We start from the raw sequence: 18,563 nt of genomic DNA, 5'->3' as shown, positions 1-18,563 counted from the left end.
CCTAGCTCTGTCGTCAACCAAAGGCCGGGGCTACGAAGCTCTGCGCGGTGCGGAGGCCCATTTAATCCGGGGGGCGTACGAAAAACACCACTGAAGCGGGGGCCCGGACCATAGCGAACGCCGAACGGTTTTGGGCGCATCTTCAAGGGCCAGCCAGATTCCGGTCGTCCGGGTAACCAGACAAAGAACGCGCTTGCGCAAACTCCTTGTCACGTGGGGCTGGGTCGGGGGCGGGACCGACGGCTGCTCCTTCGGACCCGCGGCCCCTCCCCTCTCAGCGCCGAGGCCAGCCGAGGCGGGGCAAACCTCTGCCCTTTTGCGTGGGGGTGACTCACAGCTCCTGCCCCTTTTCACTTTGGTCTCTCTTGGCTCGTTCCTCGCACCACGTGCCCTCCTGGCCGCGCCCCCAGCTGCCCTTTCCAACTGCCTGTTGGAAGTTGCTGTAAAATGTCGTGAGGGGCGCTGCCGCTTTACGGCTGCCTCTCCCAGGCTAGAGCCCGGGAGCGCCCACCGCCGTCAGCCCTGTCTCGAAGAGTCTGCTCGGCTGAGACGGAGAGACCCGGCGCGCCGCTCCCCTCCCCGCCGCGCCCGTGCCGGCCGCCGGCGATGTGAGCTCGAGGTGGCTACGGTGCCCCCTGGCCCGGGGTTGAGACGGGCGGCAGGTGCCTGTGAGGCGGGAGGGTGCTGGGGGCCTGCAGGATGGAGGAAAGCATGGAAGAGGAGGAGTGGGGCAGCTACGTGGCGATGATGGACGACCAGAACCACAACAACTGGGAGGCCGCGGTGGACGGCTTCCGGCAGCCCCCGCCACCGCCGCCACCCCCCTCGTCGATCCCAGCCCCTGCGCGAGAGCCGCCAGGGGGGCAGCTGCTGGCGGTGCCCGCGGCCTCGGTGGACAGGAAAGGCCCCAAGGAGGGGCTCTCGATGGGGCCACCGCCACCGCCGGAGGCCAATGGGGTGATCATGATGTTGAAGAGCTGCGACACGGCCGCCGCCGTGGCCAAGGCGGCCCCCGCCCCCACTCCCAGCTCCACCATCAACATCAACACCTCCACCTCCAAGTTCTGTGAGTCCAGCCTCTTCCCTGCAGCCTTGGCTTTTCTCCTCCCCACCCGGACACCGAATCCACCCTTCTCGGCCAGCCCCGCTTCCTTTGTTTCAGGCCTGGGTCTCTCCTCCCCTCCCCTCCTCCCTCCCCCCTCGTTCGGTGTCTGCGGCCAGCGCCTTAGCGGCCCTGGCTTCTTGTGTTACCTGGCCTGGAGAAGCAGCCTGGTGCGGCCACAGCCCCAAGTTCTCCTGCAAATGCGATCCTTATCAGGGCTGGCTATCTCTCAACATTAAGAAGCCCTTTTCTTCTCCGTTGCCCCTGAAAAGTTTCGCCCTCAAACGTGAGGGGAAAATTAGGCCGTCTGAGTTTCGTTAAAGGATTCTTCTTTTTTTTTCTTTTTTGTAGTCAGAGAGAAATCTGGCAAGTTGTGTTCTTGTGCTTTTAGCTAGTCTGCGTTCGACAAGTCAGGAATTAGAAAGCTGACCAATATTTACACCTCGTTCTTTCCCTTCACTAGCGTGCACTTTCTACGTCCTGATAGAGAACTGTAGTTGTTTTTAGAGTGACACCAATGCGGTGGGAGCGACATCCGTTTTGAAGCTAATAACGTATGAAATTACTTGTCAAAGCGTACACTCATAAGAATAAGCCATTTAGCATGTGTACAAGATAACGTTGAACTTTATGTTAGTGGTCTGCGTTAATGCTCAATTGCAGGCGGAAAGATTTAAGACCAAAATCTGTTTTGTAATCTGAAACTGACCCGAAACCGACCCTAAACGTAATTTCTATAGCTAGGAAAAAAGAGTGCTTTTGCTTTGAGTGGGGTGTTTTTGTTTGTTTTTTTTTTTTTTGGAGGTGGTGGTAGTGGTGAAAAGTGACCATGGCAGCCAGATTTTTCTCTCCTATTAATAACTGCAAGTTTTAAATGACATCTGGTAAAGCAACTGGAGATTTCATTTCTAGTTACTAATTTTATCAAGCAGTACCAGTAATTGTCCAATTAGCTGTGTAGAGAAAATATCTGCCTTGATTCAAGTATATATTTAACAGCCTTATTTTTTTTGGTGGGAACAGCACATAATCTAATTTATTTGCCCTCAAGATACAGCTTTGGTCAAAGACATTCATATGTAGGTATGGTTGGTAAGATTTGGGTATTTGTTTTTTGTTTTTTGTTTTTGTATCATGTGTATGTGAGAATAATATATAGTTTGTGTATTGAAGTCTAGTATTGAAACCAGGCTTTGGACAGTGTGGCCTAGTGACTTATCTAAATGCTGCAAGATCTTGTTTTAGTGCTTAAACAGTTCATTTGAGAGTTCAGAAAACATCCAGTCAAGAGCAGAAACCAATGAAATTAGGAACAAAAGAAAGACTTGCTAAACCAAAAGATCGTTCTTTGAAGATCGATAAGCTAGATAGACCTCTGGTAAGACTGATCAAGTAAAATACATGAAAATATAATTAAGTGAAAAAAATGGGAAGTAACTACAAGCATGAGATTTCAGAAAAGAATTTTATGAATTCCTGTAGGTTAATAAGATGAAAAGTATCAATTATTAGAAAAACACATATTGAAAGTTGGTATCAGAAGAAATGGATAGCTTGAACTAATAAATATTTAACAAAGTGGAAGGGTAAAGACCTCCCCTTTCAAAAACTGGACTGAGATAAATACGTTGCATTGGACTCTTAAATAACAATTCCTTTTTACAAGTTCTAGGAAACGGAAATAAAAAGATGCCTAGTTTGTTTTATAAGGTTAGTGAAATCTTGATTTTAAAACTAGATAAGGACAATATGAGAAAATTATAGACCTGTTTCAGTTATTAGCATAGATATGAAAATCCTACACATCAAATCTAACAATGTGTTAAAAGAATCCTGATCTATGGAGTTTAAGAATGTAAATATGACCTAACATCTATTTACTGTTAATATAATTTATCTCATTAATAGACTAAAGGAGGAAAATCATGATTATCTTGATACATAAAAGCATTTGATAAGATCCAATAGCTATGTGATAAAAAACTCTTTTCCCACGATTGGGATATGAGATAACTAGATCGAGGTCATTACCAAAAACCTACAGCAAATAATAATACTTAGTAGAGAAATTTTAGATTCATTCACTTTAAGATAAGTAACAAGTTAAGGATGCCCTTTATCACTATTAATGTTTAACATTCTAAGAAAAGTCCTGGCTAACACTACAAAGGGAAAAAATAAGTGTAAGGATAGGAAGGGAAGCAATAAAACCCATTATTTGCAGATAACATCACTTACCTAGAAGAACCATTAGAATTAAGAGAAACTATTAGAACTCGTAAGAGTTTAGCAAGGTTCCTGGATTCGAACCATAGGGCACCTGAGTAGCTCAGTAGTTCAGTGTCCAACTTCAACTCAGGTCATGATCTCACAGTTCGTGAGTTCAAGCCCTGCATCAGGCTCTGTGCTGACAGCTCAGAGCCTGGTGCCTGCTTCAGATTCTGTGTCTTCCCCTCTCTCTCTACCCCTCCCCCGCTCACACTCTGCTTCTGTCTCAAAAATAAACGAACATTACAAAAAATAGGATCAAACCATAAAAATTAATAACATTTACTCACTAGCAATAAACAGCTAGTATAGGGAATCAGAAGTAAATATCATATACAGTAAAAGCAACAAAACTGTAAAGTCTGTAGAAAACTTTAAAACTTGAATAAGGAACCAGAAGAGAATCTAAATAAATCTTTCCATGCTCTTGAGACATGTTTGTTTATTATTATGAGGGTCAGTTTTCTCCATTTTAATCTATAAATTCGATTAAACTGCCATCAGAATTCCAGTTGGTTTGTCTAACAAACTCAGTAACCTAGATCTAAAACTCATATGGCAGATAGAATAAAGTTTACGAACAGCTAAAGCAGTCTTAAAGATTTGTTTTTGGTGGGGTTTGCCTTATTGGAAATTAAGATACTATTTCAAGGCTGTAGTAATAAAAACTGTAGTGTAAGTGCACAAACGGAAAAGTAGACTTGGGAACAAATTAGATAGTGGAGACTTACCCATATGTGTTCAGGAGCTTAAGAGAAATCACTGGAGAAAGGAGTCCTATTAGGGAGAGTGGCTCAGTATATGGAGAAAAAACAAACCCTATAGCACAGGCAGAATGGGTTATGGATAAATTAAAAAGACCTAGATGTGAGAGGAGAAATTATAAAATTAATGGAAGACATTGTTGAAGTTCTTTTCTTAGGGACCAGGGACTCCTAATGCTTCAAAAATATGAAGGTGAAAAAGGAGTGATTTTGATTATATAAAAATTAAAGGTTTTCATTCAGTGAAAGATGAAAGCATGAGAGAAGGTATTTGTAGTGCCCAGTATTGATAAGGGATTGATATATAGACTAGACAAGGAACTACACATCCCTAAGAAGAGGGCAGCAACCTTTGTAGAAAAATAGGCAAAGGATATTAATAAATAGCTTATGGAATAGCAAATCTTAACATGCATAGAAAGAGATGTTTGGAATTAAGTAATCAAGAGACATTCAAATTGAAAGAGTAATAGTATCTTTTCCCACCTCTTAAGTTGGCAAAAAGTAGAAAGTGAGATGGCACCAAGTGTGGGTATGGATACAGGATTTGCTGGTTGCACTAACAGTGTAGTGGACCAGTGAGGTGTTGAGATGCCCAGAGTCTCTGTGGACCAAATAATGGAAGATAGCTGGAGTGTTGATGAAGCCCTGAGCTGTGACAGTGAAGGTGTGTTTCTGGACTGTAAGATGAAAACAGCTTCTGGCGGTCTGTATTTGGAATAGATAAAAAGAAAGCATTTGTTAGCTTGAAAGATGCATACTAGGCGCCAGGGATTGTGTTGATCTGTCCCAGTAGAGACCATATCTGGAACAACAACTACAACTGGAGTCACCACTTGATGATTTACTATAATCCACAGTCATTCTCCAGGATTCAGGTTCTCTGCACTGACCCAATAGGTTAGTGAAACAGAATGTCGTAACAGTTACCATCCCTGTGTCTTTTACGTCTTTGAAGTTGGTTCTGTCCTCTCGTTTCCACAGAGGTGTGCTCTTGGTTTGGGTTTATTTTGTTAGAAAGGGGTACATCTAGGGGATTTTATTTGGCCCTTCTTATGCTCATAACCCTTACTACATAGTGTAGGGAGCCTTTAACTGTGTGTTCAAGAACTGGGGAAATTACAGGGTGGGTCTGTGGATTCACTGGGCCCACTGAGATGGATGGAAGCCAGAACACTCTTTCTCAATGTGACATCACAGCTCCTGATCTGACTGGTTTACCATAGTGACGTTCTGGTCCCTTAGGGTTAATATGGACTTAGAGCCGACGTTAAGTAACCCCCCCAGAAGCCTGAGTGATTCTGTTTCCCACACGCACTGTGTCCTTGATGAAAAACTGCATGTTCTATTTGGAAAAGGTTAGGAGAATGACTTTATGCGCTTGATGGAATTTTGTAGGGTCCTTCCTCAATGGAACCCATTATCTCCTTTTTTCCAGGCGCTCCGTGTCTTTGAACAAGTTCAGCCTGCGTATTAGGTGATATGCCGTAACTCTTCCATTGTGGCCACTTAAGTCAAGCCTCAGTTTGATATATCTAGAGTTTTTTTGTTTTCATTTTCTTTTTTTCTTCTCGTCAAGTAATACATTAGTATACTCCACATCTGTTTTTCTTATGGACACTATGGTTAGCCACCACCAGAGATCCAAGCCATTCTGATAACGGGTCTGGTCCTCCTGCCTGTTATAATAACCAGGCCTACTTTATATCTGACGGTTAAGTGCTTCTACTTGTCCTTTATCACCTTGGAAATCCCACTATCCCATTGAAATCAGGGAGCTCCTTTTAGTGGCAGTATTACCCATCTTTAGCCCAGGACTAGAAAGGACAGCCACCACAGCAGTTTTCGAGGAAATCCGTGTATCCTTCACCCGTGTATTTCTTAATTCCTTGATGAAGGGTCTTGGAGGACATTTAAGAGAGAGAGAGGTAGAGTTGAATATGATAAAAACACTCAAACAGTCTTGTCTTCATAAGTCTAGATTCATTCTTTTGCATACTAAGGACTTTCTGGTGTTCCAAACTCACCTTCCCTCCCTCGTCCTCTTCATTCTCCTATTCTTCCTCTTTCTCCTCTTTGTCTATTTCCTTCTTTCTCATACACCTTTTCTCCTTCCTTCTCCATTTATATTCAGTAAATTGTACCCAGTTGAGGCATAAAGTTTTGTCTAGGATTTGAGCCAGCTAGAAGCTAGCCTATTGCTACGAATGCTGGCAGAAGTCAGGAAACTCCTGGATCAGAGAAAGAAATGTTATTCATGGCACCACAAATAGGGTGAGAATGAGCATATTTGCATAGGTTCCCCTTACCCCCCAAGTCTCCAGAGACAAGCACAGTACGGCCAAGATGGATGCTCCCTCATTGGGCTTGTGTTGCAGCTGAAGAATATTGAACTTGGGGAATCTACTGCTTTTATAGAAAGCAGTAAGCAAGCTTCTTCTTTGTTCAGGGGAAGATAATACCTCACCTTTCAAGGTTACCAGCTGTAGAGGGGCTCAGGTTCAAGAGCAGTTGGTCTGGGTCTTGCAGTCTTAGCACACTCAGCAAGACATGTAGGAGTGCAAGAAGCCCAAGGAAGACTACCTCTCCAAAGGTAACCATGACTGCATTTGAGAACATTTTCATCATTTAAATACTTTTTGTGCCTCTTTGCTTTCAGTTCCCCACCCCCTAGCCCCACTGCTTTCTGTTACTAGGTTTTCATATAAATGGTATCATATAATCTGTATTATTTCATGCTTGGTTTCTTTCCTTCACCCTGTATTTGAGATTCATTCATATTCTTGCATGTTACTGAGTTTAGCGCTGAGTTCTATTTTGGCTGGGATACTACAAATTGTGTATCTGTTCATCTGTTGGTAATCATTTGGGTTGTCTCCAATTTGGGTTATTATGAATAAAGCTGTTATGAACCATCATGTGGATTTTGTGTAAATATAGGTTTCCTTTCTTCCTTTTTTTTTTTTTTAATGCTAATTTGTTTATTTTGAGAGAGTGTGCATGTGCACAGGTGGGGCAGCAGCAGAGAGAAAGGGAGAGAGAGAATCCCAAGCAGGCTCCACACACCAGTGCAGAGCCCAATATGGAGCTTGAACCCACAAACTGTGAGATCATGACCTGAGCCGAAATTAAGAGTTGGACACCCAACTGACTGAGCCACCCAGGAGCCCCTAGACATCGGTTTTCATAAATATATCTGTAAATGGAATTGCTTGGTCATACATTAGTTATATATTTAACTTTATGAGAAACTGCCAACCTGTTTTTTCAGAATGGCTGTATCATTGTACATTCCCATTAGGAATGTGTAAAAGTTCCATTTGCTGCACATACTTATTTACACTAAGTATGCTTCGTATTCTTGGAATTGTAAGGTTTTTTTTTGGTTTTGTATTTTGTTTTAATTTTAGCCTTTTTAGAGGGAGAGTAGTAATATCTCATTGTGGTTTTGTTTGGCATTTCTCTTTTACACATGCCATTGGCTTTTCATGTGCTTATTGCCCTTTAATGTAATTTTGTTTGTGAGAATCTTTGTGTTTCTTGGGTTGTCTTAAGAATTCAGCATTAATTTTAGATACATATTTTATGAGATAATATGTATTATGAGTGCTGTCTCTCTGGTTTGTCTTTTTATTCTTGACCATGTCCTGCAAAGAATAGATGTATTAAGTTTTGATGAAGTCTAACATCGGTTTTTTTCCTACAGCTGGTACTGTTTTTTTTTTAATCTTAAGAAACATTTGCTTATCTCATAATCAGGGAGATTTTTTTTCCTATATTTTATTTTAGAAATTTTATAGTTTTAGCTTTTATGTTTAGATCTGTGATCTAAGTTCTGAGTTGATACTGGTGTGTAGTAAGAGATAAGGATTGAAGTTCTTTTTTTTTTTTTTTTTGAATGGATATCCAGTTGTTTCAACACCATTTATTTATTTATTTTTTATTTTTTTTTTTAAATTTTTTTTTTTTCAACGTTTATTTATTTTTGGGACAGAGAGAGACAAAGCATGAACGGGGGAGGGGCAGAGAGAGAGGGAGACACAGAATCGGAAACAGGCTCCAGGCTCTGAGCCATCAGCCCATAGCCTGACGCGGGGCTGGAACTCACGGACCGCGAGATCGTGACCTGGCTGAAGTTGGTCGCTTAACCGACTGTGCCACCCAGGCGCCCCACAACACCATTTATTTAAAAGATTATCCTGTTTTTACCGACTTACTTTGGCAACTTGTTGAAAAATAGCTGACCATGTATTTGTGGGTCTAAATTCCATTAATCTGTTGTTGGGTGTATCATATCTAGGATTGTTAAATCTTCTTGTTGAATTGGTTGGTTGATCCTTATGGAACTCTGTCTTTATCTTACTCTGAAGGATGCTTTTCTTGTTAGCTGTTCAGTTTTTTTTTTTTTTCTTCAGAATTACTGTTAACACGATGTATCTTTTCCTATTATTTTATTGTAATCTGTATGTATTTAAAGTGCATTTCTTGTATACAGCATGTGGTTTTGTTTTGCTTTTTAAAATCTAGTCTAACAACCTCTGCCTTTTAATTGGAACATTTAGACCATTTACACTTAATGTAATTAACGACATGGTAGGGTTTAAATCTACCATCTTCCAATTTATTTTCTCTTTGTCTCCTCTGTTCTTTTGTTTTTCTTAAATTTCTTCTTTACCTGTCTTTTCATTAATTATTTTTTATGATTCATTGTTTGTCTCCAGTTTGGCTTATTAGCATGCCTTTTTTTTTTTTTTTTTTTATATTTTAGTAAATTTAGTATTTATGGTATGAAAACTAAACTTATCACAGTGTACCTTCAAGTATTAGACCACTTCACATATAGTATAATAATCATATCAGTATACTTCGTTTCTTCTTCCTGCCCTTTACACTGTGTTACCACTGCTATAATCTTCTACATATAACGTGTCAAATATAGAGTTGCTAACTCAGCTTAAAACAAACATTTATCTTGAAAAAAAATTGAGGTGAAATTTGTGTAACATAATACTCACCATTTTAAAGTGAACCATTCAGTGGCATCTAGTGCATTCACAGTGTAGTGCAACTATCTCTTTATCTGGTTCCAGAACATTTTCATCACCCTAAAATAACGTGTCTTACCTGTTAAGCAGTTACTCCCCATTCCTCCCTCCCATCAGCCTCTGGCATCCATCAACCTGCTTTCTGTCTCTATGGGTACACCTATTCTGGATATTTCATATGAATGGAATCATAATATATGAAACTTGTCTTAAATAATCAAAAATTGGAAAGTATTTTATATTTACTTAGTTATTGTTTCTATTACTCTATTCCTTTGCTTGGACCCAAGTTTTCACCACTTTTCTTCTGCCTTGAGAATTTCCATTAACATTTCTTATCATGCAGTCCTTTTGGCCTTGAATTTATTCAGCTTTCGTTTGTCTGCACAAGTAGTTTACCTTTATTTTCTTTTTAAAATTTTCTTTTTTCTTTTTTAATTTTATTTTTTTAATTTACATCCAAATTAGCGTATAGTACCACAGTGATTTCAGGAGTAGATTCCTTAATGCCCCTTACCCATTTAGCCCATCCCCCCTCCCACCACCCCTGCAGTAAGCCTCTGTTTGTTCTCCATATTTAAGAGTCCCTCATGTTTTGTCCCCCTCCCTGTTTTTATGTTATTTTTGCTTCCCTTCTCTTATGTTCATCTGTTCTGTCTTAAAAAAGACCTCATATGAGTGAAGTCATAGGTTTGTCTTTCTCTGACTAATTTCGCTTAGCATAATACCCTCTAGTTCCATCCATGTAGTTGCAAATGGCAGGGTTTCATTCTTTTTGATTGCCGGGTAATACTCCATTGTATATACATACCACATCTTCTTTATCCATTCATCCATCGATGGACATTTGGGCCCTTTCCATACTTTGGCTATTGTTGATAGTGCTGCTATAAACATGGGGGTACACATGTCCCTTCGAAACAGCATACCTGTATCCCTTGGATAAATACCTAGTAGTGCAATTGCTGGGTTGTAGGATAGTTCTGTTTTTAATTTTTTGAGGAACCTCCATACTGTTTTCCAGAGTGGCTGCACCAGCTTGCGTTCCCACCAGCAGTGCAGAAGAGATCCTCTTTCTCCACATCCTTGCCAATGTCTGTTGTTGCCTGAGTTGTTAATGTTAGCCATTCTGACAGGTGTAAGGTGGTATCTCATTGTGGTTTTGATTTGTATTTTCCTGATGATGAGTGATGTTGAGCATTTTTTCATGTGTCAGTTGGCCATCTGGATGTCTTCTTTGGAGAAGTGTCTATTCATGTCTTTTGCCCATTTCTTCACTGGATTATTTGTTTTTTGGGTGTTGAGTTGATAAGTTCTTTATAGATTTTAGATACTAACCCTTTATCTGATATGTTGTTTGCAAATATCTTCTCCCATTCTGTCGGTGTCCTTTTAGCTTTGCTGATTGTTTCCTTCACTGTGCAGAAGCTTTTTATTTTGATGAGTTCCCAATAGTTCATTTTTGCTTTTGTTTCCCTTGGCTCCAGAGGTGTGTTAAGTAAGAAGTTGCTGCGGCCAAGATCAAAAAGGTTTTTGCCTGCTTTCTCCTCGAGGATTTTGATGGCTTCCTGTCTTACATTTAGGTCTTTCATTCATTTTGAGTTTATTTTTGTGTATGGTGTAAGAAAGTAGGTCCAGGTTCATTCTTCTGCATGTTGCTGTCCAGTTTTCCCAGCACCGCTTGCTGAAGAAACTGTCTTTATTCCATTGGATATTCTTTCCTGCTTTGTCAAAGATTAGTTGGCCATATGTTTGTGGGGGTCCACTTCTGCATTCTCTATTCTGTTCCTTTGATTTGAGTGTCTGTTTTTGTGCCAACTTTACCTTTATTTTCTAAGGATATTTTTGTTGGATATAGAATTCTAGATGGGCAGTTTGTGTTTTGTTGTGTTTTTCTTTGTCAACACTTTAAAGATGTTTTTCCTTGTCTTCTGGCCTGCCTTGTTTCTTATTTAATAAATGTCTGTATAGTCTTATCTTTGTTACTCTCTCTAACGTGTCTTTTTTTTTCTGGTTGCTCTTAGGATTTTCATTTATGCCTTAAGTTTTCAGCAGTTTAGTTGTTACATTCCTTGGGGTAGGGTTTTCTTTATGTTTATTCTTTTTATTCATTGAGATTCTTGGATTTGTAGGGCTTTAGAATTTGTCAAATTTGGGGTGCCTGGATGGCTCAGTTAGTTAAGTGTTCGACTTTGGCTCAGGTCATGATCTTATAGTTCGTGGATTTGAGCCCCACACCCTGCTTTGGGCTCTGTGCTGACAGCTCAGAGCCTGGAGCCTGCATCGGATTCTGTGTCTCCCTCTCTCTCTGCCCCTCATCTGCTCATGCTCTTTCTCTGTCTCTCAAAAGTAAATAAACATTAAAAAAAAAGAAAGAATTTGTCAAATTTGGAACATTATCGTTCATTTTATATGTATATGTGAATATATATACATATTTAGATTTACCATTCCCCGTCAGTTACACATATTGTTAGACCACTTGTTATTGTGCCCTGAATCACCGAGATTCTGATCATTATCTTTTTTCGTTTTTTTTTTTCCCCTCCCTGTGCCTCAGTTCAGATAGTTTTCATTGCTACGTCTTCCTTGGTATCTGATCTGCTGTTAATCCTGCTTTTATTCAGCAGGAGATCGAGCTGTTTATAATGTAGGCCATCATTGAGTCCAGGTTTGAGCCAGTTAACGGAGCAAACTGTAATAACCATATCTAGTTGCTTGAGGTAGTGCAATAAATAATCTTTAGTGAGTATATTCCTTTTGATAACTTAAGTGTTATCTAAAGTTATGTTTCCTTCTACTCAGTACCCGTAGAATCTGATCCCATGTGTATTCTCTAGGTTTTTGTTAACATAAAGTATTTTCTTTTTTTTTAATTTTTAAATATTTATTTAAAAAAATTTTTAATGTTTATTTTATTTTTGAGAGAGAGCATGAGTGGGGAAGGAGAAGAGAGAAAGGGAAACAGAATCTGAAGTAGGTTCCAGGCTCTGAGCTGTCAACACAGAGCCCGACTTGTGGCTTGAACCCACAAACCGTGAGGTCATGACCTGAGCTGAAGTTGGAGACTTAACCGACTGAGCCACCCAAGTGCCCCAGTGTTTGTTTTTGAGAGAGAGACAGAGTGTGAGCGGGCAAGGGGTACAGAGAGAGGGAGACACAGAATCTGAAGCAGGCTCCAGACTTCGAGGTGTCAGCACAGAGCCCAACGTAGGGCTCGAACTTACGAACCACGAGATCATGACCTGAGCTGAAGTTGGATGCTTAACTGACTGAGCCACCCAGGCACCCCTCCAACATAAGATATTAATGTCTTTGGACATCTTAGAGTCTTCCAAGAGTCTGTAGTGTTTTTTGGAATGTAAGCTGACTCCCGTTGGTTTATATTTAGTACTTGTTCCCCTGGAGAATCTGATTTAGTTGGAGGTTTAGGGACAGCTTGTAGGTAAGGCATGTGGAGATCTGCATTCCCTTGTAGGTTTCAGGTAATGTCATGACAGAGTCTTTAGTTAGGTAAAGACTAGCCTCATATTGTGGAGGACGGGTACTTCTTAGGCAGGGAAGGCTCAATGACTTTTGTGAGGTGAGAGTTCCCAGATTGATCAGAGTCCACCAGACTGGTTCCATTTCAAGTCTCAAGGTCGTACCCTTTCACTTAAGAGATTTATCTAAGCTTTAAATTATTTTTGTATGGTTATTGTGTGTAACTTGCAGGATCATTCTATTTCTGATTTTTTAGCTATGTCAACCCTGTGCCTGTAAGAATTAAGAGATTCCTTTATGACAGTCACGGATGCTCTTTGGTCTTTGTTCATTGAGCTAATAATTTTCTTAAAGTTTTCACCTGTTACCAGAATCAGTTTACTCCACAGTCTGTGTTTCTCATTTCCATCATAACTGCCAGAACAGTCTGCCATGTCGTTTCCTCAAGAACTTTATTCTGGGTATCCATAGGTGATAATTTAACTCTTTACTGCTGCCTGACAGGTCCTGTTGTATTATGTTATCTGATGTTGGCACTGTCATCCTTGTCTAAGTCCACCTAGATCGCAGGGTGCCTGGGTGGCTCAGTTGGTTGAGTGTCTGACTCGGTTTTATCTCAGGTCATGATCTCGTGGCCCATGAGTTCGAGCCCCATGTCAGACTCTGTGTTGCCAGCGCAAAGCCTGCTTGGGATTCTCTTTCTCTCCTTCTGTCTCTGCCGCTCCCCAGCTCACGTACTCTTTCTCTCTCTCTCTCTCTCAAAAGAAATAAACTTAAAAACAAAAAAAAATCCAACTAGATGGGAAAACCAGAGCCAGCTTCCTAGCTTATGAGAGTGTGTCCTTAACTACTCCAGTACCAAATACTTTATCATTTATAGTTCAGTGCAAGCAATCACTAGGTATCCAAAGCAAGAAGAGATTTAATACTGGAATTAGGTCCTTGAAAAATTGTTGAAGAGGTTGGAGGTATAGAAGTCAGTGAGGCTGCTCCACTCGAGCTGAGGGCAGGCTCCTGCTGGTGCTGAGACACCACTATGCTTACGTCATCACACCTGCCTCCCTCATCCCTAAAGCTGGTCACCAGACCCTGGAACTTGGAGTTGGGATGCCACAAATTCTAACGTGTTGACTTGCCAGAATCACCGGCAGCAGTAATACATCCTTTGTCTCACTTTGGCCTTCCAGATTTCACTCAGATGTGTCTCATTGGTGGAATCCGATTTGGGAAGTGTAATTATTTAGTTCAGCTTTGCATTCTACATTGGTTAGCTTTCTGTGATAATAACTCCCCACATCTCAGGAGCTTATGGAACAGCGCAGGTTTATTCTTGCTCATGTTATATTTGTGGCTGGCAGTTGGCTGTGGCTTTTCACATGTCCTCTCATTTGCAAGAGCAGCTCTTTTCTGGGTCCTGTCACTCTTGGCAGAGGCAAACAGAGGAAAGTGGACAGAAGCACTAAATGGCTTTTAAAGCTTTTGCTCAGATGTAGCACGTCACATCTGCTTATATTGCAAATATATTAAATAGAGTGGAATGAATGGTTCCCTGTTGCAAAGTATTGGGGATGGAGGCAGGTGGGACAGGGAGTGGGGGGGATCTTGCCTTGACTGACAATACTGTGCAGTGGTCTCAGGAGAGTGATTAACCTAGTGCACCAAATGTTTCTCTTCAGGTAAACAAAAGTTTCACGGTATTTTAAATTGAACTCCGTGAAATCACTCTGTTTTTTTTTTTTTTTTTAAATTAATGATTAAAAATGTGTTAAAATGGACTTTTGAATTGGATGAAAAGTGTTAACTGATTTTAGTAAATCCTACCCTTTGCATCTGCCAGTTTCCAGATTGGTTGATCCTTCTTTCTCATTCCGTGTGCCTTAGAATATTGGAAATCCTGAAATACTGAAACAAAAATTTCTTTCCAGTACATTTGTTTTTCTGAGCATTTGAGATTCACCAAACTCATTGGCCTTAATACAAAACAGCACAAAACTTTGTTTTTATTAAGGTACAGGTTTATCATTTAAAAACTTAAACTATATGAAAACCTATGTAATGAAAATCAGTGGTTCCCTCCTCTTCCACTTTCCATTCCTAACCCTCTAACTCAGAGTCAACTTTTTGTTCATTTAGCTGTTTCTTCTAGTATTTATCTACATACTTCAGTTGTTGTTATTGCTTAATTTTTCGCTTTTATATGATCTGTTGGCTTCCTGTTATTAATATGAGGTTTTAGTTCTCTTATACTTCTACCTACCTTACCCCCTCAATTCTTTTAATACCACAATTTTTGGATCAATTAATAAGCCATCTTTACATTATGATTATGGCCAGGAATGCATCCGGATTACATTTTCCTACACATAGATCTTCGTTATTAGTTGCTTTGTTTACACTTACATAATGTGTCAAACTTATTTTTAAAACTCTTCAGTGGCTTCATCAGATTCACCATGTATCTGTCACTGGTATTTTAAAAATGTTCCATTAATCAGTATTTTCGTGTCTGCTTGTGAAACTGTTAATCTGTTTCTATTTATTCTTTAGGGCCACTGCCCAGTTGCCACTCAGGGGCTTCCCAGATAGTGTTTTCCGGTGTGTGTGTGTGTGTGTGTGTGTGTGTAGAACTTATCTTCTAGTAGCTTCCTGAGAAAATGTGTATATATAATAAAGTTTTGTCTTTCCATGTCTAAAAATTCTGCTTTCACACTTGATTGATGTTTTGACTGGGTATAGAATTATTAACTGAAAATAACTTTTCCTTGGAATTTAAAGCATTGCTTCATTGACTTTAAGCTTGCAGTATTACACTGGAGACTTTGGGTGCCATTTTAATTCTTGTTCTTTTGAACTAACCAAACTCCACACCCAAAAAACAAATAATTCATTGAAGAAATAGGCAGAAGACATGAATAGACACTTTTCTAAAGAAGACATCCAGATGGCCAACAGGCACATGAAAAGATGCTCAATGTCACTCCTCATCAGGGAAATACAAATCAAAACCACACTGAGATACCACCTCACTCTGGTCAGAGTGGCTAAAATGAACAAATCAGGAGACTATAGATGCTAGAGAGGATGTGGAGAAACGGGAACCCTCTTGCACTATTGGTGGGAATGCAAACTGGTGCAGCCGCTCTGGAAAACAGTGTGGAGGTTCCTCAAAAAATTAATAGATCTACTCTATGACCCAGCAATAGCACTGCTAGGAATTTACCCAAGGGATACAGGAGTGCTGATGCAGAGGGGCACTCGTACCCCAATGTTTATAGCAGCACTTTTGACAATAGCCAAATTATGGAAAGAGCCAAAATGTCCATCAACTGATGAATGGATAAAGAAGATGTGGTTTATATATACAATGGAATACTCCTTGGCAATGCAAAAGAATGAAATCTGGCCATTTGTAGCAATGTGGATGGAACTGGAGAGTGTTATGCTAAGTGAAATAAGTCAGGCAGAGAAAGACAAATACCGGATGTTTTCACTCATATGTGGATCCTGAGAAACTCAACAGAAGACCAGTGGGGAGGAGAAGGGGGGAAAAAAGTTACAGAGAGGGAAGGAGGCAAACCATAAGAGACGCTTAAATGCTGAGAATAAACTGAGGGTTGATGGGGGGTCGGGGGGTAGGGAAAATGGGTGATGGGCATTGAGGAGGGCACCTGTTGGGATGAGCACTGGGTGTTGTACGGAAACCAGTTTGACAATAAATTTCATTAAAAAAAAATTTTTTTTTGTTCTTTTGTATGTGACCTTTTTTCCCCTTGAGAAAATTTCTGGGATGTTTTCTTATTTTCATGTGTCAATATTTTTTTCCCTTTATGTTTTTTCTATTCTTTCTTTTTTTCTGGAATTATTGGTAGTTATATGTTAAATTTCCTGTTTTTGTCTTCTGTTAACTACTTTTGCCATATTTAATCTTTTCCTCAATGTTTTGGGAGAATTTGATATTTTCTTCAGTTGGTTTTTTTTTTAACAGTTGCTATATTTTTACATTAAGATCATTTGGATTGCTTCTTTTTCATGGCAGTCTTTAGTTTTTATTTTACATCTCCAAGGATAGTAATTATATGGGTTTTTTAAAGTTTTTAAAAAGTTCTCATATCTTTCTTTTATCTTTTCAATTTTTGTCTTGATTTCTCATGTCAACTTTCTGCAGATATTGGTGATCTGTAGTAGTCTGTTCATACTTAAAACTGAAAAAGGCTAATTGTGGTAGTTGTGTGTTTACAAGGGACCTTACCAAGTATAAGTGTTGGCCTTCATTTTAGGCTATTTAGATGCAGAGCTGCTATTTTGTTGGAGAACTGCCAAATATTAGTATGTGAATATCTTTTCTCTGGCACTGTTGAGTTTCTCTAGAGGGAGGATCTTCATTCTGGGAGAATGGTGGGGGAGGGGTAAGTGGAACAGGAAGTAAAGTACATTTTTCCTGGTCCATGGCATTCCCTAACTTACAAAAAGGAGCAGGATTAGATGTTTGAGCATTTCTTATGTTGACTTTTTAATCTTTTTATGTATTTTTTATTTTAGAGCGAGCAAGTGGGGGTGAGGGGTAGAGGGAGAAAGTGAGAAAGAGAGAGTGAGATGGAGGGAGAATCTCAAGCAGGCTCCACACTCAGTACGGAGCCTGATGCGGGGCTCAATCCCATGACCTTGGGATTATAACCTGAGCTGAAATCAAGAGTTGGATGCTCAACCAACTGAGCCATCCAGATGCCCCTCTTCTGTTGACTTTTGGCTTTTACTTAAATCAGCCCTGTGCTTTGTACACACGTTTGTGCAGGTACCCCTTACCTCCTTAATGTATCTATGTCTCAGTCCCAGGCTTTTATCTTTCAGTTTTTGCACAGAATAACCCTTCTGTAGACATGCAACCAATCTTCCTTCCTTCCCACTGCCCATTCTCTGCTTCTAACCCATACTCCTTGTATCCTGTCTTCGAGCCCTGAACTTCTCAGGGTCCTGCAGGGCAAAATTAGCTCACTTTTTGATGCTTGCACCTCAGCACACACTGCCTGATGCTACTACTTCAAAGTTAAACTTACCTGCTCTTAATGTCACGGAGAGATTGACTTGTTTAAGTCTTTGAGGAAATCAGCAGACTTCTAAAACTATGGCAGACTTGCACTTGGCATGGTTTACACCTGTGTATTCAGTTGAACAGATACTTTCTATATGAATATTAAGAGATTTGGGATTAGTTGGAATTAGAGCTATAATGATAGCCCTTGACCTTTTCATATATACTGTTATAACATGTTCGTTTTAGGATGTGTGTCACAGTCTCAAGTGTGATGTTGTAATTGTATGTAGAGGTATGTAGATTTCATTGTTGCTGTTTGGCTGCTGTAGCTGGTTTTCTGATCAAGTAGTGATGAAGGACATTTGCATCATTACATTTCATTACATTTTGTCAAATTGAGAAATGTGTGGATTTTTAAGCAGTAAAACAATAATGAAATGTTTTTCCTATACAAGTTTTACAGTGTTTTTAGGAAAGAAACATGTTATTTTAACCAAGGCAAAGCAGGTTATATATTTAGTTTCATATAGTTAGTATGTAAAAAGTCTTTTGTGGATTCTGTTTGGGGAGGATAGGATAGGATGGGGTGGGAAGCACAGAGCCTTTAAACAATATTAATAAGGACTTACAGAAATAAAAATAAGATAGTAGTGTTAATTTAATTGTTTATGTGAATGTAACTTCATTTTTACATGGAATGATTTCTTAATGATCACAGGAGACATTTTATTATTGTCCATAGTATTTAATTGAATGAAACCACAAACTCTAAGTCTTAGAAACTTCCTAAACAAATACCTGAAGCATGGAACTTTTAAAAGGTTTTTGCCTGCTTTTTTTTTTAATGCTTATTTATTTATTTTTGAGAG

The 18,563-nt window shown here is 39.9% G+C and overlaps 1 protein-coding gene across 1 annotated transcript in view; it reads left to right on the top strand.

Annotated features, from left to right (window-relative positions):
- Positions 1–270: 270 nt before the first annotated feature.
- Positions 271–18,563, top strand: part of CACUL1 (CDK2 associated cullin domain 1) — a 77,170-nt gene continuing 58,877 nt past the window's right edge. The window contains exon 1 of the mRNA XM_045439104.1: positions 271–1,066. Within this exon, the coding sequence (XP_045295060.1) occupies positions 700–1,066 (367 nt within the window). The 5' untranslated portion in view covers positions 271–699. The remainder of the gene's footprint in view (positions 1,067–18,563) is intronic.

Source organism: Leopardus geoffroyi, chromosome D2, assembly GCF_018350155.1.
Source record: "Leopardus geoffroyi isolate Oge1 chromosome D2, O.geoffroyi_Oge1_pat1.0, whole genome shotgun sequence".
Taxonomy (NCBI): domain Eukaryota; kingdom Metazoa; phylum Chordata; class Mammalia; order Carnivora; family Felidae; genus Leopardus; species Leopardus geoffroyi.
Note: the sequence above shows the minus strand (reverse complement) of the source record. Positions and strands in the feature narration are given on the sequence as shown.